The sequence below is a fragment of the Sparus aurata genome, chromosome 21 (genome assembly GCF_900880675.1).
Source record: "Sparus aurata chromosome 21, fSpaAur1.1, whole genome shotgun sequence".
NCBI lineage: Eukaryota > Metazoa > Chordata > Actinopteri > Spariformes > Sparidae > Sparus > Sparus aurata.
In genome coordinates, this window is record NC_044207.1 from 27,219,107 (window position 1) to 27,244,296 (window position 25,190).

The following is a 25,190-nucleotide window of genomic DNA, read 5'->3' on the forward strand; positions in this document are numbered from 1 at the left end:
CATCTGTGCACCAGATTGCCTAACCTTCACATTCCTGATGTTGGACAGTCTGGAATCCACTGCCTTTAAATGCAAATATGACCTCAGGTACCGTGGAGAAAACAAACCCCACATATACACACACGCATACACACTAGGCAAATTTCTGCTTCACAAACATGTGCACACACTCAAATAAAACACAACACAACGCAGCATTAAGTCATAAAACTATATTTATAAATAAAAAGACATATTTTTCCTTGATTAAAAGGTGTGAAAGACATGGTAAGAAATTTTTTTTTCCACTATACATTATCACAACACAGAGTCTGAAAACGCTCTGGTTAACGGATGAAAAATGCAGCCGTGTAGTGTAAAAATGACTCTTGAAGCTGGATGCTCATGTTTAGTGTTTGAAAAATGAAACTAGTTGTAACCAACTACGTATATAATAAAACAAATGCATTCTTACAGTAAGAAGGACTGCGGTTCTCTTGCACTACATACACATTTGTCCATTTCTTTCTCTCTTAAGTCAAGCAAACATTTAAAAAGTCTGAATAAGGTTAACAGTTAGTGTTCATTTCAGCTTTCTGTCAGGGTTTTTTTTCTTGTTAGAGGTCAGGCGGGGGGGGGGGATTAAAAGAACAGAAGGAGGGAAGAGGCTTCTTTCTCTCAGTTCAGACGTGAACAGGGGTGGGGGAGGACAGAGAATGTGAGATAAGGAAGGCAGAGAGGAGGGAAGAGTGAAAAAGAAGAACAAATGAAAAACATCCATGTAGAAAAAGCGCTGAGTCATCTTTCTCAGCCGTCCGTTTCCACTGCCTCCCTCCCTCTACTGCTCTTTTGTCCTCACGCAAACTCTTCCCCACTGAGGAGCGGAAACTGAGAGAGGCGCTTTGGTTCCATCTGGAGCGAGGGGGGGGGGGGGTTTCTTCACTGAAGAAAGTATGGCCACTACTACTAGGAAGAAAAGCACACAAGAGGAGGAACATTTCTCTCTGCATATACAACAGGGGTTTGCTTCCATGTTTGCTTTTAGGATAGTGGAGTCTTGGGTTACAGCTTTTTGCAGTCTTCCCTCACTTCCTGTCCCGTCTTGCTGTCCTTCTCAGCCTCACATTGACATGAGAAAGCCCATTCTGCTACTTTGTTATCGGCCTACAACCTTCGTTACATCACATCAACAAAGAACTCTCCGGCGTTGCCCACCGCTAAGCGCAGGGACTGGCGCGAGGCAGTGAGCTCAGGGGGCACAGAGGCGAGCTCTCTGCCTGGTGGGGCGCCAGGTGCAGCTGTAGACATATGTGGGGGCTGGGGTGGCAGGCCAGGTGGACCGTAGACGAGGCCAGCGCCGTATGCTATCGAGTGGGAGTTGGCACTGCGGTGGCTGAGAGAGCTGCGTACGCTTCGCTCACTTGGGGGAGCCACAGAGCGCTCGCTTGGAGCTCGGTGGCTCCTGATCTCTGTTTCACTGCCGCTGCCTCCAGACTTCCGACCCTCGTTCTTGCTGCAGTTCGAGCCACTGCTTCCTGCAGACACAACAGAAGAGAAGACGATTATTATCCGAGCGTAATATAGAAACACATTAGCTTGTGTTTTGTTTTAAAAAATGTGAGTGAGCTATATGAGCCACTCACTCCGATATGAGCGTTAGTGAAGTGACCCAGTTTGTGGGAGACTCTCAGGAGAGCTGCATGACTAATGCAGACGTGGTCACTGAGCATTCACTGCATTTCACAGGCAAGACAGCATACCCATTACTGAAGGCAATTACATGTTTTCATTTTATTACCACAAACAACCTGCTTGCTTTAGCGGGAAATTCTTCAGACTGATCAATTTTAAAACCATAGCGGTTTCTGTGCTGAAGGGAACTTTATAACATTTTGAGAAGCAGGCCACTTCCATCACAGCCACAGCCAAATGAAAAGATGTATTTTATCCCTCTGCATCATTTAGATCGGTAGGTCTTGGGCTAACATAGCACCGTCTATAAAATAAATAAAATGCAACTGTCACAACTCCAAAAATCATGTTGCATCGTGTAACCTAGTAAACCATGCAGAAATAGATTCAGTGGTAGTGAGCAACCCTAAAATGCAGACAGCATGTTGAGATGTGTTGCTCAGTCAGTGGGCCCAGCTGTTCTTGCTCAGTAAATAACTGCATTGCGTAAGCAAACTGCTCCTAAAACCACAAAGTCTGCTTTTCTATTTCTACGCATTAAATACACAAACAAACCATGTAAATAAAACAGCTTTGGAATATTTTCGACATTTTTGACAGAGCTCGACTGTTTCCTTCTGCTCTTTGAAGTAAGATAATTTAAACATGCACTGGACCCACAACTGCAGAGGAAGTGTGGAGATTTAAAATGTGTGGATATTCTCATCTGGTTCAGGGTGAAACAGCAAACAAGGTGTGAAACAGAAAATGTAAGGAGGATTCCTTTACATCGCTCTGTGCAAAGTGACACATCAGCCGTAGTATTTGTCTGCATAGGCTTTAAAAGTGCTTGTTAAAGGTTTGTAGTTTGCTCCATCATAAAAATGCAGCTGTAGCTGGCATGAATTCATATCAGCTGCAATTATTGTGACTAGGGCTGAATGATTAATCGGTTTTACATCGAATTCAAGATTAGAAACGTTGCGATTAGCAAATTGCAGAGGTTGCAATTAATTGTTTACAGACATGTCTTGTTTCTTTATAATTTCTTTGTTCTTGTATTATTATTTTAGTTAGACACAACTTTTGTGATAATGGTGTGTTTGATTATTATATGTACCACAAAATAAAAAAAAAATAAAAAAGAAACACTTGTTGGCAGCACACTTGGAAAAATCCCATTTAGATTTTTTCCCCAAATCATTCCGCCCTAATTGTGACAATAATTAGGTTTGTCTGTGTTGCCTTAAGAAACGCTCTGGAGCTCAGCTAGATTTGTTTTGGGGAAAACTTTGTTTGCAACACACAGTGCAACATAATGTTTACAGCATTCAAATGGGTGGAGGGGAAAACAAATCTGCAGCCACTGGAGACGTCTTAATGGGCATCTTGCTAACTTTTTTAGGTTAATCTCAACACCAAAATCTGCTGTACGTGACATGAATTCAAGCTTACCACTGCCTAGGAAAGAGCATACTAAACAGTAATATTCTTTGCACTCACCGCTGTGCTGACTTCCTGCACTGCCGGCACCTGGTCCGCCATGGAAGGGCTGTGGCAGCTCATATGGGTGTGGAATGGGGAACTGGTAGGGCAGGGCCATGGGCCAGGGGGCTGCTCCAGGATGGGGCAGAGGGGGGAGAGTGTCCTGGTCTGAGGCGCCGCCACTGGAACCATCATGGTCGTGGAGAGACAGGTGGGTCATGTCTGAGGGAGACAGAAGAAAATAAATGATTTAGACCAACACCCTGGAAGCAAACTTAAGGTGTGTAAAGTTTGTCCTGCTGATCACAGACACGGATACAACTTAACAATACACACTTTGTAGATCTAAGCTAACAACAGAGTAGCTGGGCGTCCACTTACTGCCGCAGAGGTCTCCAAAGATATAGTAACACTGTTCAGAGAAGGTGATCTTGTTGACGGTGTGTCGGATGTAGCCGGCCTTCAGCAGGTTGCTGGCGTATTTACGAGCTTCTCTGCGGTCTGAGAACCCTTCCACATGATGGAAGAGCCAGTCCACCACGTCAGAACCTGAGGACACGAAGACAAAGACATCTCAGCTCCTGAACGAGCCACGCTTGCTTACCACATTCATCACAACTGTGTTATATAGAATAATATCCAAGGTGATGTTAATCATTTATATTTATGAGATATTTATCTGTTTACAACTTTATTAAATTATCAACATGATAATGACATGCAGCTTGGAACAATAAAGGAAAAATTATATTGACAGACTATAGGGATGATTATATTTAATTCCTCATAAAAAACTAGAAATTCAATCAAACAATAAAAACCTCTGAAACGATACAAGAGGCTTGAAGGCATCACTTCAGCTACATCACTCGACACAGTAATCAACAAATGAGGAATATAACTGTGTGTGCACACTGATGAAGGAAATAACAAATGCTCAACCATGTCCTGTGCTTTCAAAGACATACCTATAAAGGCGTTAGCGATGGTTATCTTGAGCCACATCCTGTCCCGCACCTCCAGACCTGACTCCGGGCAGGCCATGGCCTTAGCGACTGTTGCCATGTCGCTGTGAATGGAGAGGTGGAAGTCATCGAATCCTGGGAAAGATCAGAGGACATGCACACACGTTATCTCAGGAGCTGAACAGCACATTCATTTCAAACATGAAGAAGTTTGGGTCTTTATGTTTAACACCACTGACCTGGTCGTGAGGACAAAGAAATTGTCTCACATAAATATTTAAATGTTGTGGCACATTTGTTTAGTTTCCAACAAACTTATAGCACAGCCATCAGTTATTATCCTCTCAAGACAACTCCAAAGTTTGCCTCAAATAATATCTGGTTTCCTGTGGTCTCGACTGTAATTCGACCCCGTTCTGTCTCGATCAGTCTGGATAAGACAGCATCTTTGTTTGAGTTGGACTACAAGCAAACCGGTCTTGATAAAAACCCAACAAAAAACATATCACAATATCATTAAATGTCCTCCCTCCCTCTATTATAATAATAACATATCATTTCAGTAAGGTTCATGACATTCCAGCTGATAAGATGTTTTTATAATGTGTTTGAATTTTCCTTTTGGTCTTCCTACTTTCTCTCAACCGGTCTAATATATCTCCACTTCAATCAGTGATGAAAGCCTTGCGACTATCCCGCAATACAAAGGGTATGAAAATGTTCTCGTTAGAATATTTCCCATGTGACAGTTTAATTTTCTGTGAATATTATTCATTAGGTTTTCAAAATCCTAAGAGGTTAAAACAATTTAAAGAATTTTAAACCTCTCGTTTAAATGTTTCCAGCTTTCACAGACACACCAGCGTGTTTTCTCTCTCACATAAACCTCACTTCCTTTTAATGTTTCAGTGGAGTGCAGGTTGTTGTAGGTGTACACATTAACAGAAGTCCCACTCTTTATGCAAAACGCCACCTTTTAGGTGGCCGCTTTGCATTATGTACAGCACTACTGAGGCCTTTTTCAGTGGAGATACTGCTGCGCTCATCTTTTCCACGTCAGATTTCTCCACGTATGATTGTTGAACACTGGTGTAAAATAGTGAGCGTAGAAACAAGATATTGCTCAGACTTCCAGGCACCAACTGAACATTTGCTGTTGGCCAGTAATCCAAAGATTATAAAACAAAATGCACTGTTAAAACCATAAATTGTAACCAGACCTGCAAGGTGCAACAGTGTTAAAACGACCGCATGAAATTTATGTTCTGTCTGAGTGATAAAAAAAAAATCTACAAAAATGTGAATCGTGTCAACACGTTCACAAAAGTGTGTCAGGAAGGGAAAAAACTTCTCTCCAGAAGGAAAAAACATCACTGTCGTTTCCAAAGATTACAGAGAAGATGGGCGGTGTGAGTTATGGCTTAGTTTTGACAGCAGATGGACGCTGTGAGGCTGAACTCAGTGAATGCTGGAACAGAGCGCGGTCGCAGGAATGCAGGGAAAGGGCAGGGCCTCGGTGATCTACAGCAACTCTGAGATTTACTAACACATCTGAGGAAGATACGTATTTCTACTGCAGTTTTGCAGTAGGTTATCAAGAAACAGAAAACACTGTACATGCTGGAAAACTTGTTAAAAAAAGGGAGACTGTACAACATAGAAACTGCAAAAAGAAACATGAGAAATTCTTATAAAAACCAAAGTGGTAGGAAAACTGTGACTAAGATCCAATGTAGCTTGTTTTGATTTAAACAAGCAGCTGCAGGGGGTGCTGTGACTCACGTTCAGTCTCAGGGATAGAGCTGCTGATGGAGGAGCTGGTGGAAGTGACGGTGCTCATGGACGGGCTCATGCCGTACGCAGGGTATACCCCGGTCATGGCCGCCGTGTGGGACACCCACGCTGCTGGGTCAATGGGCCGGATTGGCTCACCTGTTGAATCAAATGCAGGGTGCGCAGTTACAGCTGGTGATCTCACCAGAGCAGCACATCAAAAGAGATGGCCTTGCATGCGTTTGCAGGTGTGAATGTTATTGCAATGAAAATGAGAAAAGGGGAACAAGAGAAAGAAACACTTACTCCTGGGCAGAGCGAAGCAGCTCCGAGGGTTCGGGTCCCAGCACTTGGCCACGGTCAGAGTGATGGGGCTGGTGACAAACAAAGAGGCAAGGAATAGATTCAACTTACTTACTACTCAGATTCACTCATGTGCTTGTTTTTTTTTGCATTTCTTATATTCAAGACTATTTTAATGTATTGCTGTTAAAAGTTACAATATGTAGCAACTGGCCAAAAAAGATGGGGGCAATGTATAACCACAGTAACTGCTCACTGCTGTCAGTAAACTCAGTTAGCTGACTCATTGCTCAGAGCACCAGGAAGGTGTTGTTTACTATCCAACCATCACCTCTTGATGTATAAACTGGCTGCAGGCAGCTTGTGAGCAGGCTAACTTCAATAGATACATCTGCAACACAATAAATAGACATCAACGTAATGTCAAAACTGTTATTTCTTCATAATTGTGTTGACTACTTCGGTTACATTTTTGATGTTTTACGCTAAAATGCTTACATATTGCACCTCTAAAGAAAACGCATGTACTGCATCTATTAATGTGTGCCTGTTTGCCACTTACCCTGGCTTGTGCACTATGTCCCTCAGTACTCGAACTGCATCGTCATTGCTCATGTTCTCGAAGTTTATGTCGTTCACCTACGGGGATGAAATGAGAGATAAAACACTTTCACTTATTACAATAAATGCCCCTACGCAAAGTCATTACTGGGACTGCTCAACATGGCGTGCCATATGAAAAAATTGGAAGTGGGTCTTCGACGATTAATGACAATTGAAAGAAACATTGGATCCAGCTGGCCGGCACTTTATATTCTACAATATGAGTTAGATTACATAAAAAGTGGGCATGAGAATAAGGGAAAAAACAGACTGCAGGACAACAGTTTGGAAAATCTAAAATTAGTTGTTGTGTACTGAGTCACTGCCATGTGCGCTAATTACATTGATCTCAGTTAAAGAAAGATGTTTTGTTTTTTTTAATCCTTGGAGATCTGAATCAAAATCCTGTGACTGGTTTCACATTACCAACTACTTCTACTTCACTGCAGGTGCTGGCACTAAAACCAAACACACACGCACACACACTTTCCTGGTCCAAGTCCCAGGTATGCACAAACACACATTTTTCTTTTCTCTGTGTGCATCTCACTTTCACACACACACACACACACACACACACACACACACACACACACACACACAGACACACACCTGCAACAGCATGTCCCCGGGCTCTATCCGTCCATCTGCAGCCACAGCTCCTCCCTTCATGATAGAGCCGATGTAGATTCCTCCATCTCCTCTCTCGTTACTCTGACCCACAATACTGATGCCCAAGAAATTGTACTTCTCTGTGAAAAGGAACAAACAGTGGTTACCCAAGAGGGAAGAGAAGCAGCACGGATGAAAGTATAGACAAAAAAAAAAAATAGAAAAATAATCTTGATCTGCATCAATATGGAACAAATTGGTTACATGCATCGTGTGATGGGGTTTTTTTTCAATTAAGGCTCAGTGTGTGGCTGTAACTGGCTGTACTTGTCCCCACAAACATAAACTTCCACATGACAAAGCCGCTTACCCATGTTCAGAGTGACAGTGATGATGTTGAGGGACATGGTGGAGTCTGTGATGCTGCTGAATGATGAAGACTGGGAAGAAAAGAAATATGAGAAGAAGAATTAAGAGTCATAAAATGGAATAAGACTTTAATTGAGAAGTCCGGTGCTGGTTTGCAGTCCTGTATGTCTAAAGTGAGTGTGGTCTCACCCGGTCCATGTTGGAGGCCTTGGGTTTCCGGCGGCGGCGGCGGTGTCGTCTCATTAGACGAGAGGAGCTCTGCTCAGTGGAGCTGCTAAATCTGAAGACAGGAAAAGAAGAAAAACATATTTTTTGGAAATCATACAGACGTATGGAATGGCTGGGATATATAACCTTTCATTTATTGCTACACTTTTAACTCTTATAAAGAAATTATTCAATATAAATTCAGTTATTGGAAAAGATTTTGGACTGAATTAAACTTAAAAACCACCAGGAGGGAAATGGAAAAGTTATTTTCCCCAATGTAACTTGTCTAAACATCAAATTAAAGCCTGTCTGTCAACTACCCAATAAAATGTGCTTTAAACACTGATTCCATAATGAAAGTGGTGCTTGACCAACTTTAACTGCTTCTAAAACTACCATAAACCCACTTCATTTGGAAGTTGTGATCTGACTGATAAGGCATCAGCTGAAACCGATAAGCAGAGGCTGGGGCAAAAATCAATTTCCTTATTTTGTTGAGAGAAACTCGTATACTGATGAAGCTTTTATCCAGATTTACTAGAAGCTGTATCAACAGGAAAAACATCCTCAGAGATGCCTGAAGACTGAGAACAGCACGGTCTCTAAGTAGGTTGCAGAAATGTTTACGGCTCCTGGAGGAGAACCCGTGGGGTAACCACAAAAACCACCAGACAATTAGGTTGTACGAATCTCTGCCAAGGCCCTTCAACTGAATTTCCAGATGCATTCCTCAAACAGAAAAGACTGTTCTCATTGTGAACAACAAGCTGAGGAGCTACACATGATGTCTGACCTGCTGGTTGCGTCATCGTCCTCTGAATCGAAGCAGGACGTAGACTCCAGCTCGCTGCTCATGAAGGACGAGCAGCTGTCGTATTCGGGGCCCCCGCGTCCCATTGGTCGCGAGTAGCCGTTCTGCCTTCCACCTGCAGTGAGACAAGCATTAGGATCAGGATGATGTATACATAACGTGCATGGACATCTTTGTGCTTTGTTTAAACAGGTAAAAGCTCAGACAGGAATCGTACAAAAGTTTCATGTTTCAAAGCGTGTCTAAAAGTCATGTGGGAACAGTTTTAAGCTGTTTCAAGCACTTTACACAAAAAAACAATCACTTTTCAAACCTTCACCACAATAAAATGCGAGTGTTTAAGGATTTTAAGCACCCATACGGAGCCTGCTCAGTGAAAAATAAACCCTCAAAACTGGCAGTAAATCTGGCAGTGTGGGATACTTTTGCTTTTCTGCTACTTTCCTTCTCACAGGCCTTGCATGCTTGTAGGAATATGGAGAAGTGCATCTCTGAAGTCACTGTGCTAATACCATTGAGTCAGCCTTTATTAGAGCTGAATAGAGCACCAGATAAATTACATCATGGAGATAAAACTGATGCAGAGAGAGCGATGTGAAAAACAGTATGTAGCAAACATCTTTCTGACCGTGGTCGTTCGTGTGTTTCCGTCGAGGCCGCTCCCTCTCTCTCCTTTGCGACACCATGGAGCCGGTCTCTGTGTCATTGTCCAGGCTGTCCCGACCGCTCGCTGCCTTCCCACTTCAGACAGAGACGGTGCACAGAAGCCAGAGTTAGTGTTGAAAAAGAGATGGCTTTACACTGCATCATTATCAAAGCAAAATTAATTTAACAGCCACTAAAACACACGTTAACTTTGAATGCTTCTTGTTATAATCCCATTACAAACGCTGTATTAACACTTCACACTTTGCTTTACTTGCAGGTGGAAAAAAACTGCCATTACAAATCTAGGAAATGGCAATGACTAAGAACTTAGAGAAATCAACTTGACAATGTTAATGTCCGATTAATTTACGGGATGGTTTCCTCCCGGGCAGTCACAAGGTATCATACTTTTTTTCATCCAATTTGCCGTTTCATCTGTTGCTGAGCTGATTAGGAAACACAGACTGACTTATTCAGGACACACGCACCGAGCCAAACACAAGTACAAATGGCGTCTCTCTCACATTTAACACCAAATCTCCTTGTTGCACACAAACAGAAAAACAACAGTAACCGTCTGTTCTGAGTATACTGACTGGTAAGAAGGTGGTCTTGAGTCTCCGATGCCCCCGGTCCTCTCCAAAGGGGGTGCCGCCTCTAAACTATCTGCCACCGAGCCTGCATCCGTGTTGGCCCCGTCTCCAGAGACCAACTGTCAACAGACAGAGAGTCAGGTCAGTCAGAGGGACGAGACAAACACTCAAGAGGAAAGAACACACTTGAAAGACGCGGATGCAAGTGGGCAGCAGACCCACGTCAGAGACCGACTGTGTTTACACTTCACCGCAGTCAATGGTTGGGTCGAATATCCCATCTTAATGACACTGCCCAAAGGCTTGTCAGCATTTGTGGACGACAATGTGTGATTGAATGGAACAGTTCTGTCTTTTTTGCTGCAAGCACACAGCTCTGCATAAGTAGCTTTGGATCCGAAGAGTTGTGAAATAATGGGTTTGTGCCAGGAGTTGTGATTTGTCCAACAGACATGTTGCCTAAGTTACCAAAGTGTGGGAAAAAGTGGAATCCAATCATCCATGACTGTGTTTTCAGAGGGAATTATATGAATTGCAGCATTAGAATATTGAACTATTTCCGTCATTATTTCCTCTGACTGTGAGGACATTCCACTGACTGTTACTCCTACTTGCTCATATTTTTTTCCCATTCAGCCATGGATCTCGAGTTCTGCGGCATCTTGGATGTTGTCCATATAAGATATGAAGCATGTTCTTGCATGATTTGCGTGCAAAAACCGGTTTAAAGCTAGCATGAAATTAGTGAGAAGCGGTCTCCAATACTAGCAGCTTGCGCCTGGTTAACTATTTAAAGCTGGGCTGTAACTCACCATCTTTTCAACAAGTGTACTGACATACACGATATGGTCAAATAAATATATTGTGAATATTTGTCAGATATTGCGATTAGTGGGAAGGATTTAATTTCACTCAAAATCTCAAGAAAATCTATCAAGATCAAGCCAATGTGATGTTTGTCGGTCTGTACACAACGAACATGTTGCTTATGTCTGGAGAAGACTTTGTAGGTCAGGGCATCTCTGCAAGCTGTTTTGTAATACATTTAGCCTGTATCAAAAACAAAGCTTCTTGCAATTTGGATAATGCACTTAGACTTTTAACTAATTACAAAATCATAAGTAGGACTAATAAACTTTCTTTACTGATAACTCATTTGCAATATAAAAAGTCAGCTGATTGTGGATAAAAAGCTCAGGAGGCCATTGTAACATCTTCAAAAGTTTTTTTTCCACTCGTACTGAAGACCAAAACACAAAGACGTTCAGTTTTCTAGACTGTGGAGAAACAGTAAATCCTCACATTTGAGAAGCTGGAGCCATCCGATGTCTTTGGATGTTAAGTGATTCACCATTACAGCTGTAACGTACACCATGAAAAGACCGGACCTCTTTGACTTGTGTCGTCCCCTCAAATCAGACGTAAGGTAAAAATGAAAAGGTTCACACAGGCTTTTTACTGCAAATTCAGTAAATGTAGGAAAAAACCACGAACAAAAAAAAAATGACTCAGTTTGTGAGGTGACGGGGGCGTCTAAAAATGTTAATGATTAATGTGTTTATCTGTGTGAGTGATCCAGAAACTCTTAATGAAAGCACACAAGTGGTACCTTAAACTATTCTGTGCTGTAACAGAGCAAAGACACATCTATATAAAAGAGCCCAACTAATCATTCTGCTTACCCCTTTATCCAGTTTATACTGTTATACTGTGTTTATTCTGCTTTATTTTCAGCTGACAGTTAGGTTTCGTTGTCATGAGGAGAAAAGTGTTTTTACAGCAGGACGGTTGAGGTGCACGAACATAAACTGAAAAAGAATAATCTGATAGAGACAATCTGTTTGTCAGATGACAATAAAAGTATAACAGGCCAGTTGAGGGTGGGGGCCCGTTGTGATGTGATGATAGTGAGCCAAGCCCTCAGACCTGGGGGACAATCAATCAGGTCATTGAAACAACAGATGAACGCTGGAGACAAACACATGGACGTACTGTAACAGAGATAACGTTTCATTGTACATGGAACCTTTCAACAGCCCCCCCGAGAGATAACAAATTCACACACACACAACGGAAAGAGAGGACTTGGCTTTGAACCACAGCCAACCAAACCTCTAATGAAAATGACCACAACAGAGGGAAATCAAGACAAGCACATTGGAGTATGCACACGCGCATCTAGCGATAAGACTGCGTTGATGACTCAGAAATAAAACCTGTAATTATAACCATACTGCGCTAAATTAACCTAAATGCTTTGGCCTTTCACATCAGGACAGAGAACGCTCTTTTTCTCTCAACTTGACTCTCCCCGTCCTGTGAGATTCAATCTTCTTGTTAGATGACACGCAGTGAGGCTCTTTGTTAGGTGGCATTTTCCTCTCTATCCTGTGATTTCACTTGCTCTTAATTCAATTTCGACGTCTACAAGAGAGGAAGAAAGGCTGAGCACCGGCACCAGATGTCTCTTGTGTTGTGGAGACAGAGTTATTGAGTTAAAATGATTTACTACATGCAAGTACATGTATGTGGCCCATGTGCTGCGTGTGGCGACTAGCATGTGTGGAGACTTTGTATGAAATTACTTTAAAAACCATTGCAGCTAGTTCTCTGAACACGCACTTATAAAAACAAGATGCATGTGTGCTGCTGCTGCTGCTGCTCAGATCATTATGTGATGATGACATTATGACACAGATGCACAGGGCCTCTCTCCCAGGAGAGCTAGTATGGTTGTGGTCACTAGTCAACAGATGGGAATCATTGTTATACACGAATGCACGCAGTTGCCACACAGCCACTTGACCACACCAATACAGTGAACACAGACGCGAGCACATCAACAAAAAATTGAACAAATTAGGAAATTACTCCGGGATGTTTTTTGAACCTACCCATGACACGACGCGTCCATTAAAACAGGGCAGCTTAGCGTTGTCGTCAGATATTTCCTCCTTTACCACCCTGCAAAGAGAACAAAGCTCCGTTTCAGTAAACCTTCACACACAAAAGCACTCTCAGGCTAATAAAACATGGGGTTGTATTTAGAGGCAATGGAGATAGACAACACTAACATCAGCAAGGATGGACACTTAAAACTGGGACAACCAGTGCACATTAGTTTAAAAACACTGCCAGCAAGATGAACAACACTGCCTAGAGAGAACATAAGTGATGATTAATGCATAATAAATGTATTCCCTAAAACCTTTCTGCAGAGATATAAATACTCCCGGATGCTTTCACCAGGGGGTCAAGAAACAAAGTGCTTAAAGCAACAAAATGTAACTTCTGGAGGAAGAACAGCTGATTGCTGAGTCTTATCCCCAGGTCTTTAAATAGGTTTTGGGTTGGTGTCCATCCCGAGCTGCCAACCCAAGACATCAGTATTTGACAATCTGGGGATGAGACTCAACGATCAGCTGTCTTTTTTCTGTAAATTAGACTTTGTTGCTTTAAGGAACCCAAGAAAGAATAAAAGCAACATGTCTGCATGCTAACTAGATGCAGATTTGGAACGAGTTGAATTTGGCTAAATGTGCAAGATGTGTCAATCAAGATTTTACAGTTTAGCACTGTTGTGCAAAATCCCAGGAAATTGTTGTCGGGGCAGCCAACATCGATGCATGTCAGACGCAACCAGCACAGACGTGGAAACCGAGCGAAACGAGGAGCTGGAATGAATTTGATCAGGAAATATTTATTAGAAATCCCTACTGACTGTCTCTACATCACAGGCTGGTGAAAAGGAAAGCTGGGTTTTATTATAACAGATCCAAATGTTTGAATTCAACTGCATCATCAGTTTGTTGAATCAGGTGTCAGATGGTAACCTTAACAGCACCGGGTCAAACAGTCCAGAGGACAAACCAACCTGAGACTGCTGAGGCAATGATAAGATTAGCTGCACCTTTCATAGAAAAATCAATAGTGATGGTAAATGAGACTTCCTTTGAGAGTCTGGGGCAAGTGTGGAGCCCAGTCTCTCTCTATTCCAGTCTGACAGGTTGCTGAATGTATACCAAGGCTCAGAGTAAAGGTTTCTATGGTTTCTTTACAAGATCCCAGCTCCACTCCTCACAACATGAATAGCTGTGGCTCCTTTCAAAACATGCCTTCCCCGCTTGCAAATGTTAAAAAGTTGTTGCCCCACCCTAGTTTGAGTTAAGCCAAAAACAACTTGGGAAACCTGCCCTGAAATGTTTCAAAAAAAATAGTACATTTCCTCCCTTCTTCTTCTTTTTTTAAAACTCTGTAGGATTGTGTCTGGAGGAACATAAAGCGTCTACTTTTGCAGCCATGTTTTAACACAAAAGGACACGCTCATAAAGCTGCCAGAGTGATGAACAGGGCATTCCTGTGTCCAACTCTGCATTCCTCGGGCTAATAGACAACAACAGCAGGGGCCTGCTCCCCTCAACGGCTACCTCCAACTGCCCGTTTACATTCTGACATTAGCCTGCTAGCATAAACATACCATACATTAGCTCCACGGCAGTTGACAGTACTCACGTCAATACATGATTATCATTAACTCCCTACGTGCCTTACTTTTATCTAAAATTAGTTAAATTGTGATTCGGGGCTGTCGCTGGTGTGTCGTGAAGCTGACAAATACCAAACTTGGTCAGGCGAAGTCAAGGCACAAGACGCATAAGCTAGCCACACAGGCAATGTAAACAAACGGGGGACGGGACGCTAAACAGACCAGCTAGCAGCGGCTAGCAGCTAACAAAGGAAATGCAATGGAAGTAGCTAGCTAATGGTCGGCTGCCAGGTAACGTTAACAGATGACAACCCAGCTGGAGGAGGGGAACACCTAGCTAAGTTAGCGTTAATCTAGCTGTGGAGAAAACACCCCCCGGAGTGTAATGCTGATGTTGAACACAATGAACCCCTTTAACAGTTACCCGAAGTCATCGTCCATAGATTTGAAGAAGAATTTGTAATTTGGTTTCTTGAGGACATTTTTGAAGTCTGCCAGAGTGACTTTGTCCGCCGGCACCGACAGTTTCACCAGATACGGTGTCTCCTGGTCGTCGAGGTGGTAGATAATTTTGGTCTCCCCCATCTCGGACTGCGGCTAAGGCGAAGCAGGCAGGGTGCATCAAGCCGAGGGCCTGGCAGCAGGCTCCCTCTCGGGCCCCGACTCCCCGTGGCGCTGGCGGCGGCTGTGCCGTGGTCCTCCCGGCTCTCCCTGGCTGACCGACACGCTGCGTAGCCCTGGTTCTCTCTTCTCTACGCCAGCCTGCTAATGTGACGCCTGCCTTTCTATTACCAAAAAAAAGCACCTTGCTCCTCCACGAAGCGTCCTAACACCGCCCGAAGACTGAATCGCGTTAGTTCCCGTTTGTATTAAACTTCCAATGCGCCGCTGAAAGCTTGGAAACGCGAGGAAAACTGTTGGAAAACGCAGGAGATATAAACAGTCTCAAGAGGGTCGGTTTTCTCTTCTCGCTAGCTGCCAAGCTCGGGACTTTGTTGCACACGAAACTGCACAAAAATTGTCCAAGCCTGTCTCGGAGGGGCGCCATCCAGAGGAGAGGAGGAGAGCGACAGCCTTCCCCGGGACAGGATCCCTTCTGCAGTGCATGAGTCAACACAGGCGGTCACACACAAGGGCGGTGGGCCCCTGCAGTCAAAGGATGGGAGGGCGTTAGGGACAAAAGTCATATGATGTGAGAAAAAAAAAACCACATCAGAGATTGGTCATTTAAAAAATATAAGTGTTGCCCTGATGTGATGTTTGGGAAAGAGTCACTTGATCATGTTTATGTCAAAAGATGCATTTCCAAGTTGACAGTTTCTCTCCATCTGTACACATTCATATCTCATTAATACATGTTACTGACCTAGCTTCTTCCCCCGAGCCTCTCGTCTGGCAGGGTCCCATAGATGGTCGTTGGCCCTGCTGCTGCACTGTTGTTTGACTTCTACTATCATCATCATTATAGCTTTTATACTTTGTGTTTTTACTATTCATATCTCAATTAGTAAAGCTGTTATTACTGCTGTGATCCCCCTCGTCCCATCTCTTCCACAGCTTCTCTGGCGCTATACAAATAAAGACTGATTGATTAATAGACAGTGTTTTTTTTTATTGAAGCTGTGTTTTCCAGTATACGCTGGGAAATATCAACAAGTTTATTCTTTGTAGGATTTGGTCTAGATGTCCTGTGTATTTTAATTTTGAGACTTACTTCATAATAATTGCTTTTTAATAATAACTCACAAGCAAAATGTAAATGTCCTTGCAGCTACACTGTAAGCAAGCAGAATAACTTGCGACTGGTACCAGTTAACCTTTGGAGCTAGTTCCACTCTGTGTCACATAAGGTTGACTGGCCAGGGCAGCTGCCACGATAACTCCACCTCAGGCTCCAGGGCAAACCAAGGCCAATAGACATGATGTACTCGGCCTCAGACTCTCACAGACAGGCAGTGTCCTATTAGATTCTGTAACATGTGACCTAAGGATCGCACAATGTGACATAAGATAATGCAGGTAGACATAGTTTCTTGTCTAGATTCCAAAAGCCAATATAATCATTACATGAGTGACGAGTAACCTTATTTAGACACATAAGTCTTTTGAGTCTGCTAAAGGTTAAATACTCCCCATTCAGAAAGTGGTCCCATTCAGAAAATAGCCTTTGGCTGCGATTCAGGGGGCAGAACGGGTCGTCCATTAATTGGAAGGTTTCTGGTTGAATTCCCGACTCCCTCAGCTGCATGTCTAAGTGTCCTTGAGCAAGAGACTGAACCCATAACCGCTCCTGATGAGCAGGTTGGCATCAGGGGCTTTTGCCATCAGTGTATTAATGTGTGTGTGAATGGGTGAATGTGAGAAGTCCAGTTTCTAGTAAACAACACTCCAAAGGCAAATGTGAATATGTACAGCAACCGCAGTTTATTGGACTGAATGCATTCTGATTTGACAACACAAAGCAAAGTGTAAATATAACATATCACTCAATGGACAGTTAGTGAAACAATCAATGAATGGGGTACAAAATGGAGAGTCTGAAATAGACATGATCCGTCTATTTACCTTCTGCGAATAAAACATAGGTGATATCATCATTTTCATCATCATTATCTACTGTAATCCTGTCACTCCTGTTGGTGGACCATATAATATTTTTACGTACAAATACAAAAAAAGGGGGAAAAGGGAGTTTGGTCTCTTTCTCTTTTTTAAATAGGCTCTGAATAGTGCTGGGGATCAGAGTGGTCACACATGTCTCAGTCATCTAGAAAATCGTCGTCGAGGTTAACGTCTGTGGTGTCGATGTCGTCCAGCTCCATGTTGTCAAGGTCCACTTCCAGCTCGTCCAGAACCTTCACAAAGGCACATACAAAGGAGAGGCGTTTTAAACAAGAATAATCAGATACAGAAAGTTATAGATGAAGATAATCAGCCAGGCATTTTGAGAAGAAACACTATAATCAAAGGATAAAGACAGAACAAGGCCCACCTTATCTTTTTCTGAGATCTCAGGGTCTTCCTCTTCAACCTCATCTTCATCTTCTTTGTCTAGTGCTGTGGGAGCAGCAGGTTCAGGCGTTGCAGATGTCACAGCTGCTGCAGTGACGGAAGTTGGTGCCACTGACTCCTCACTATCCTGAGTCTGCAGGAAAAAAAGAATGAAATACATTTTGAACATTACTTAGCACTGATTCCTCGAATTGTTGGCACAAAATCATGTTACTATTATACCAAAGCTGGTGCAACAGAACATGTCTAAAACTGCAGACGAACCTTGGACACAAGCGGAATGAAAGTTCCTTTGGGCTCGTATCCCTGAGCCTCCTCGAGAATATTCCTGTCTTCATTGAGCTGAAAAAAGTTTGAGTTTGTTTAATTACAGGAGGCAGGCTTGAGATACAAATATAGAAATATTATCTGCACACAACACGACCACCTTATTTGGCCATTTAAAACTCACCGTGACAAGAGGATAATCTGTGGCAGGCCTGGTGGTGCCCAAGCAGGACTCTCGGAGGTAATGCTCAGCTGCAAAGGCTTCTCTCAGCCCGGGGAACAGATTCTCGTACTCTGTGGGGTCTGCTAGGGAGTCTGCCGCCTGCAGCCAAGATTCAGAGCAATGCGTCACGGTCAGGAAGAAATATCCAGATATTCAAACTCATTTAATCTCATTTTTTTTTAAAAAGGCAAAACTTTTGGTCCTAAACTGTTACAGGTTGGGTAAAACTCCTAAGAATCCTGAAACAGAACTGACCTTCTGGTTGATCTTAGCCAGGTTCTCCCTCCACAGTTTAACCACACGGGACACCTGACTGGGCAGGTAAGTGCGAGCCAGGAAGGCAGCTTCCGGTAGTCGGTTAGTCTTTATCAGAAGCTCCAAACACTGATCAAGTCTGTGGAGAAAAGTTGATATTTAGAACAGTCAAACATATCGCCCCATGTTAATTGTGACAATACATATCTATTCCCTAAATTGTCCACCAATGTCAGCGCCTTTTTACTCTCTTATATCTGGTACTCACTTCCCCTGCAGGAAGTAGGTCATGAAGGCCACGTTGTTCTTGCCGTCCCTCTCTGCCCCCTCGGCCAGCTTGCCCACCATAGTGGCATTACCAGACGCTGTGGCAAGGAGGAGCAGGCCGCCGTAATCCTGGGCGTGGTGCAGGCACTCCTGGGCCAGGCCGAATTGGCACTTACTGATAGCCAGCTCTGCTAGCTGCTTCCACTTCTGCTCCGACTGCAGGGGATAGAATGACAAATATTAGACATGTAGTGAGGCAGTGGCAGTGTTTTAGGGAGGGGGAAAGATGTGATATGCTATAGAGTACGTATGCTCTTACCTCGGCCTCCACAGCCAGCTGGTAGGCGATCTTTAACTCTCCCAGCTGCAACGCCAGCTCAAACCTGTGCTCTGGGTCTGTGGACACAGCCAGCGCCTGCTGCTTGAAACCCTGAAGACATAAAGAAATAAAATCCATCAGCATGCTTCAAGCACAAAAATGACATTTAAATATAAATATGTCATCAGTTATTGTGGTATTAATGATGATGCCACTGAACAACCTTGTCATATAGGTCTGCTGATGGCATAGCAACTTTACACTTCACTTTCCAGTCCAACCTCGTATCAAGTCGAGTACAAATAATACTACATCTGCAGATCTTGTGTTTTTAAACTGAGAAACTGCAATAATATAAAAAAGGAAATCGACCCCTTACCTGTTTCTCCAGGAAATGTGCCACCCTGGTCCGCTGCTCTTTAGGAATTGTGGGCAGCACCTTGTCCGCCATTTGAAAGTCCCTCCTCATCACGGCAGTCTGGTACTCCAGGACGGAGACCAGCAGCGAGTAGCTGACGATGTTGAGCTCCTTGTCTCCCAGGTAGAGACGGTCATCTTTTGGTATGTAGCCCAGCAGGTACATGGTTCTGCAGGGAAAGAAGGCAGCAATCAAGTAAACTCTTAAAGCTAAGTTACTGTTTTTCTGGACTTTGTATGCAACTGTTAAGATTCATCACTGTTTTCAGCTTAAAGTTTACACCTTTCTAGAATGAAATACACAAGCCAAACCATCTGTATTTGTACCTGTCAAGGTGAGCGATAGTGACAATCTCTCCTCCTACATAATAGTTGAGTCTGTTCACAGAGCTGGTGTAGATGAAGCAGTCCCCTACCCACAGCCCAGTCTTTACAATCTCCTGGATCTCTCCCTGGACCTGGACATAAGAAACAAGGACACAGAAGTGAGACATGTATGGTGTAAGTGAAGAACACTCCTCCTCAACACACATTAAGATGAATATACCAGGTTTATGTGTGCTTTATCATTTTTGCATTGAAAGAGAAAAAGAAAATAATAAAAGTCCTCTCCTAACAAATGATGTGGACACTCCATATTTTCACACCCACCTCGAAGGCATCTTCAATACCATCCTCAGTCACTCCTTCATTGTTCTCTTGAGAGGCAGCTACTTTATCTGCCATGTAACGCAGAATGAAGAAGGACTCCTCAGTAGCGATGCAGACCAGTTCACCAGAGTCTGACCAGAAGATCTGGGAAAATTAAAAACAAGAGGGGAAAACAGTAAAGGACAAAATGAGATAGAGGAAATAAGTGAGTTAGTAACATTAATGGAGAACAGACTAAAACACATTAAAACAAAAAGTAAGCCAGTCTTACGTGTTTGGGCTGGATCTCGATGCGACGGATCAGCTCTGTGTTCTCCCAGTCATAAAACGCCAGGCCATTCACTGACCTCACCCCAAGCAAGAAACCTCCATAGATTCCTGCAGAAGAGGAACACATCAAGTGAGCAATACAGTGGGAACTTCCAAATCAGAAGTCTTCTACAGAACAATGTTCACATTACCTTCAGCTCCAAAGTCAGGCTTAAAAGATTTCTTCTCCTTGAAGTTTTTGAAGATTTTGACGATACTGTTGCTTTCTCTGATGGCATATCTGTTATAAAAAGGGGAGTGCATCAGTAAAATATCAGCTCTCTGAGGGTATAGAGCAGGGAATTACCTCATCTATTTCAAACGTCATACTTACTCAGATGAGTCATGCGCCCAAACAAACTCCTGCGCTGAGCCGAAGCTCTTGTTCCTCAAAGCCATTGCAGTATAGATGATATACTCTCCATCTCCGCACACCACAACAAACCTGGTGCACACAAAAATGGACAAAATTAGTGACAAAAATATGATTATAAATTAATCTCTTATCTGGCCACTGAAGACAGTCATGAGGACCTGGGCTGAGTGTATGCATACCTTCCATTCGGGTTATGCTGGATGGTTTGCGGGTAAATCTCACAGCTGCCCATGTCTTTGACAGCCAATGGCAGCCTCTCTCCGTCCTTGATCTCAGCGTCACCCATTGCCTTCAGGTTGGCTTGCTGTATTTCACTGTGTTTAGCCCAGATGATCTTTCCGTTCGTGTCCATCGACATGGCCGGCTCCTCCCGACCCACCTACACAGCAGAAGGGATGGAAAGCGAAGCGGAAAGATGGAGAGAGAAAGATGTTACAGATATTCTGCAAAGATAAATACTTGCAAAATTCATAAAAATGTTTTTTTTAAATGTTGCACTTTTTTGCGCTCACCTTGATAATGATGCTGCCTTCATCGTAGCCTAACGCCACATTGTTGGAGCCCCTGAGGCCGCACACGCACCACACTCTCTCCATGCCATAGTTCAGAGTGCTCTCCAGGCGGTAAGTGCTTGAGTGCCAAATCCGCACCGTACCTACAAAGGGAGGAGGTAATGTTGCATGAAGCCATAACAAATGAGGCCACAAGATGATAAGCTTTTGTACTGAGATATAAGGAGGAGTTGGAATACTGCTCACCATCCTCTGATCCAGTGATGATGATGGGCAGCTCTGGGTGGAAGCTAACACAAGAGACGTTCTGGGCGTGGCCCTCCAGAGTCTGAACACAGGTCTTATTCTACAACACGCAGAGGAAGACAGGAGAAACATTTATTGATCCTCACAGAAACGATGCAGCCGATCAGTGAGGAAAACATACATTATTTTTAGAACTATCAACTCTTGAGTAGGCTATAATCGTTTTATGAAACATAATGTAACTAAGCAACTATATTTCAGCATGAAATTAGTCTGTGCACTGCTTAAAAGCTTGTTCGTTCCATGTTGTGTTCTGTGGCTTACTCTCACATTTCGCTGAAGGAAATTAATGGAAAATTTTCTAACCTGGTAGTCCCAGATCTTGACCTGTCGGTCATCAGCCCCTGAGATGAGGTAGGGCTTGTCTCCTCCACTGTAGTAGTCAATACAATTGACTCCTTTCTCGTGACCCTCCAAAGTGAAATTAGGAGACGAAGAGCCTAGCTGCCAAACCTGAAACAGGAGACGTTTAAATTATATATACATGTGTGAAGCAACCATTTAAAAATAACTATAGTCATTAAACAAGCTGCAGTACTGTACACAGTACTCTGCCAATAATGAGATAAAAATAGCAGCTGTAAAGGTGACATCAGCCAAAGCACGCCATCTATACCTTAATCGTCCTGTCCAGGGAGGCACTGGCAAACTGATTGTTGTCCTTGGGGTTGATGACAATCTGCATGACATAGTGAGTGTGACCCTCAAACACCTGGCTGCACGACCACTTCTTCTCCCAGTCCCACAGTTTGATTAACATGTCATCTGCGCAAAAACAGAAACCATTCACATGAATTTGAGGACACCAGCATAAAAGACACATTTGGGTTCTGTGACGGACAAATGTGAAAAGTCTAGTATGTTCACCAATGAAAATATTGTGAGTTTACTAGCGTACCACTGCTGGTGAGGATGTAGGGCTGGGTCGGATGGACAGCGATGCAACGGATGTAGTCAGAGTGGGCCTCAAACATGTGGACTCGCTCCAAGGTGTTGTAGTTGAACACACGGATCTGCATGTCATCCTGCGCCAGGAGAAAAATAGTTCGAATATGAGACAAAAGGCCACATATCTACAGAGCACATAAAGCAGCCCAAATTAATATCGTACTCTCTTTATACTATTAGTTTGCAAAGCTGTTGGTGTTATGGATGACAAGTGACAGAATTGTGATCCCAACAAAAACAACTGTATGTGGCTTACCGCTCCAGTGATGACCCAGTTCTTCCTTGCCACAAACTTAGAGGCTCTGACAGGGAGGTCACACACTTCAAAGGTCTTGACGAGAGTCTGGAAAAAGAGAACGGTGACGATTTGGTTATAGCTTTCTGCATCACCACTGCTATTACGTACTTGTCAATTAAATCTTAGATGATGCAGTTGCATATTCATACATGGACTTTTTACCAATCATTCTATATGTATACTGTAGGGTTGTATGGGTGGACGATTGATCTGTACCTGTGTTTCGTGGTTCCAAACACAGACACTGCCGTTGTACAGACTGGCCAGCATCCATGGCTCAGTCGGGTGAAGGTCCACACTCTTCACTCGGTCCGACCTGGCTGTCAGCCTCCGCTTAATGTCCAGCCTCAGAGGCTGAGAAGACAGAAGGCATCAGTGTATTTTCTATGCTGCTCAAACTCTCAGTATGATTTACGTTAAATGTGAGCATATGGCGATTTGGTAAAAACACTGACTGTCGCGTCAGTGTCAAAACCCGGAATAGTAGAACAGGTAGTAACGCCAAAGTAACGGTTAGCATGCTAACACTGAGCCCAATTCATTCTAGTGTTTCAAATAATCCTATACTTATACGTCCTGTAACAAAAACCGTTCGCTAACTGACCAAAAACAACTGTGAGCACATACAAATCTCCAGACATTCACGGTTAAAATTGTTAAAAGCCGTTAGCTTCAAGCTCTCATGCTAACTCAAGCTAGTTAGCCGCTAAGCTACTTACAATGGTGCATTTTTATTATTTGACACTGCTAACGTCCTTTAAAAACGAACCGGGTGACACGTACGGACACATAACATGCTCTAAACGATATTAAATGTCTCTTACCATGTTTTATCCCTGTGTTGTCGCAATAAGATGAAAGAAATGTGTTGTGAACAATTGCAATCCGGGGTCCAAATGTTGGGACTTCAGTGAACAGGGCACTGGATACTGACGTGGAAGTTCCTGGAACCGAGTCTCGCGAGAGTTGCGCTGTGGATGTGGTGACGTGACATGAAGGTCGATCAGCTGCGATGGACTGCCACCGAGACAGGAAGAGAAAATGGTATGTTAAAGGTGCACTACGTAGTGTTGGGGAGGGCATTTAAATAAGAGGAGAAAGATCTTCATTGACTGATATTTTTTATGCCTTAATAAACTAGTAATCAAACTCTTTTTCTTTCCATGAATGAATAAGCTGAATAAACAAACTGACTTTAAAGGACAACACAGTTTCAAACTGTTTTACTTTGTTTATATTTTGCAGACTCTCTCATCTTTCTAGTTTCTAACAGTGAGAACTGTTTGTTTATTCCTATATCCTGACTTGAATTATTACCTCATTATTATTGTAAATATTGAAATTCAGAGTTTGAATTTCTTCTCCAAAACTACACAGTGCTCCTTTAAATTCAGTTGCCATTATACCAACATATTTACTAATTTGCTCTATTTCATATGTCTTAGATTTATTGAGCAGTGAGCATGAGATGACTTGTTTTTTCATTCTGATTAACTAAAAACACAGACTGAAAAAAAGTATTATTACTGTGTTTGAAAACACTGGCATAGCCTTGAGCTTTTGCAAGGTGCCATTTATTTTATTTATTTATTAATTTCTTTACCTGTTTCTCACTGTAACAGCTTATACTGACAAGTTTTTGATTGACTGATCGATCGATAAGAGTAAATTGGTTTGTTTGTGTATATTGACATAAAAGAAGGCAATCTTGTAACAAGAAGAATGTTGATGTAACATTATTATGTGATGCATTGATTGTATTAGCTTATAAAATTAGAGATAGCTGGAATATTTATACTTTACAAATTATCTATGCGCTCCCTCAAATGTAACCTGCACTCTGGTGCTAGTGAGTGAGGACATAAAAACAAGCAATCACTTTACACATGATTTATACACATGGTATGGATTTACTTTAAATTCAAACAGAGATTTTAATGTGTTGTTTTAAATCATCCAGTTTTTTGAGTTTGTTTATTAGTCTTATAGTAGAAGTGGTAGAGTCAGTCACATCAACTAACTACATGTTATTTTGGTTTATTCTCATGTAACATGAGCAGAGGTCAGAGGTGTCATTTCTACTGTAAGGCCTACGTCCATTAAAGTTCTTATTTTATTATCAGATCTAATTTCAGCTCACGTCCAACATGCTACTGTAGTTCTCCAGCAGAGGGCAGTTTAAGCATTGCTCTATAAAATGCCCCACACTGACCAAAAGCTTAGCTTAATACGAGGTGTTGCTGATGAAACTATGTGAAAATTATTGAATGAGTGAGTAAGTTCATTAGTCTTTTGTGCAGTGACTACTCAGGCATGCTGTAACTGTCTCTAAGGGAGGAGTGTGAAATCAATTACAAAGTTTTAGAATGGAGAAATGCTGATTAGTTGGACTCTCGTCACCATCTTCTCTCTAAAAGTACCATCACTTTTCTTTGTCTAATGTTAGACCCTTAACAGCCAAACTTGCAGCTGATTGATGATATTAACAGGTTTGTTGTCTGAAATGCACCTTTATTCCTTTT

The 25,190-nt window shown here is 42.7% G+C and overlaps 2 protein-coding genes across 2 annotated transcripts; both read right to left on the reverse strand.

Annotated features, from left to right (window-relative positions):
• Positions 1-197: 197 nt before the first annotated feature.
• Positions 198-15,093, reverse strand: dvl3b (dishevelled segment polarity protein 3b). Its single transcript, XM_030402494.1, has 15 exons — positions 14,933-15,093; positions 12,917-12,986; positions 10,026-10,141; positions 9,410-9,522; positions 8,764-8,896; positions 7,950-8,040; positions 7,762-7,831; positions 7,392-7,531; positions 6,739-6,815; positions 6,180-6,247; positions 5,883-6,032; positions 4,104-4,235; positions 3,517-3,684; positions 3,154-3,357; positions 198-1,514 (listed from the first exon to the last, which is right to left on the reverse strand). Exons 1-15 carry the CDS (start codon positions 15,091-15,093, stop codon positions 1,156-1,158), a joined length of 2,052 nt encoding a protein of 683 aa, XP_030258354.1. The 3' UTR covers positions 198-1,155.
• A 1,814-nt stretch (positions 15,094-16,907) lies between these two features.
• On the reverse strand, positions 16,908-23,649 carry copb2 (COPI coat complex subunit beta 2). The gene is made up of 22 exons (XM_030402496.1): positions 23,493-23,649; positions 22,885-23,022; positions 22,627-22,713; positions 22,321-22,447; positions 22,039-22,187; positions 21,729-21,875; positions 21,363-21,462; positions 21,117-21,259; positions 20,784-20,983; positions 20,563-20,673; positions 20,381-20,469; positions 20,191-20,297; positions 19,920-20,063; positions 19,596-19,726; positions 19,231-19,438; positions 18,852-18,962; positions 18,534-18,748; positions 18,266-18,404; positions 17,972-18,109; positions 17,785-17,862; positions 17,501-17,653; positions 16,908-17,363 (listed from the first exon to the last, which is right to left on the reverse strand). The coding sequence occupies exons 1-22, from the start codon at positions 23,493-23,495 to the stop codon at positions 17,268-17,270; spliced, it is 2,814 nt and encodes a 937-aa protein (XP_030258356.1). The 5' UTR covers positions 23,496-23,649; the 3' UTR covers positions 16,908-17,267.
• Between the last annotated feature and the right edge of the window lie 1,541 nt (positions 23,650-25,190).

What these genes read in the sequence shown, in the direction of transcription:
- dvl3b (XM_030402494.1), bottom strand. Translation starts at nt 15,093, where the DNA reads ATGGGGGAGACCAAAATTATCTACCACCTCGACGACCAGGAGACACCG. An exon ending in CCGGGGACATGCTGTTGCAG is followed by an intron (nt 6,816 to 7,391) that starts GTGTGTGTCTGT and finishes TCATCCCCGTAG; the next exon opens with GTGAACGACATAAACTTCGA. An exon ending in CATCGCTAACGCCTTTATAG is followed by an intron (nt 3,685 to 4,103) that starts GTATGTCTTTGA and finishes TCGTGTCCTCAG; the next exon opens with GTTCTGACGTGGTGGACTGG.
- copb2 (XM_030402496.1), bottom strand. An exon ending in TGGGCGCATGACTCATCTGA is followed by an intron (nt 20,470 to 20,562) that starts GTAAGTATGACG and finishes TTTTTATAACAG; the next exon opens with ATATGCCATCAGAGAAAGCA. An exon ending in TGGCTAAGATCAACCAGAAG is followed by an intron (nt 18,110 to 18,265) that starts GTCAGTTCTGTT and finishes TCTTGGCTGCAG; the next exon opens with GCGGCAGACTCCCTAGCAGA.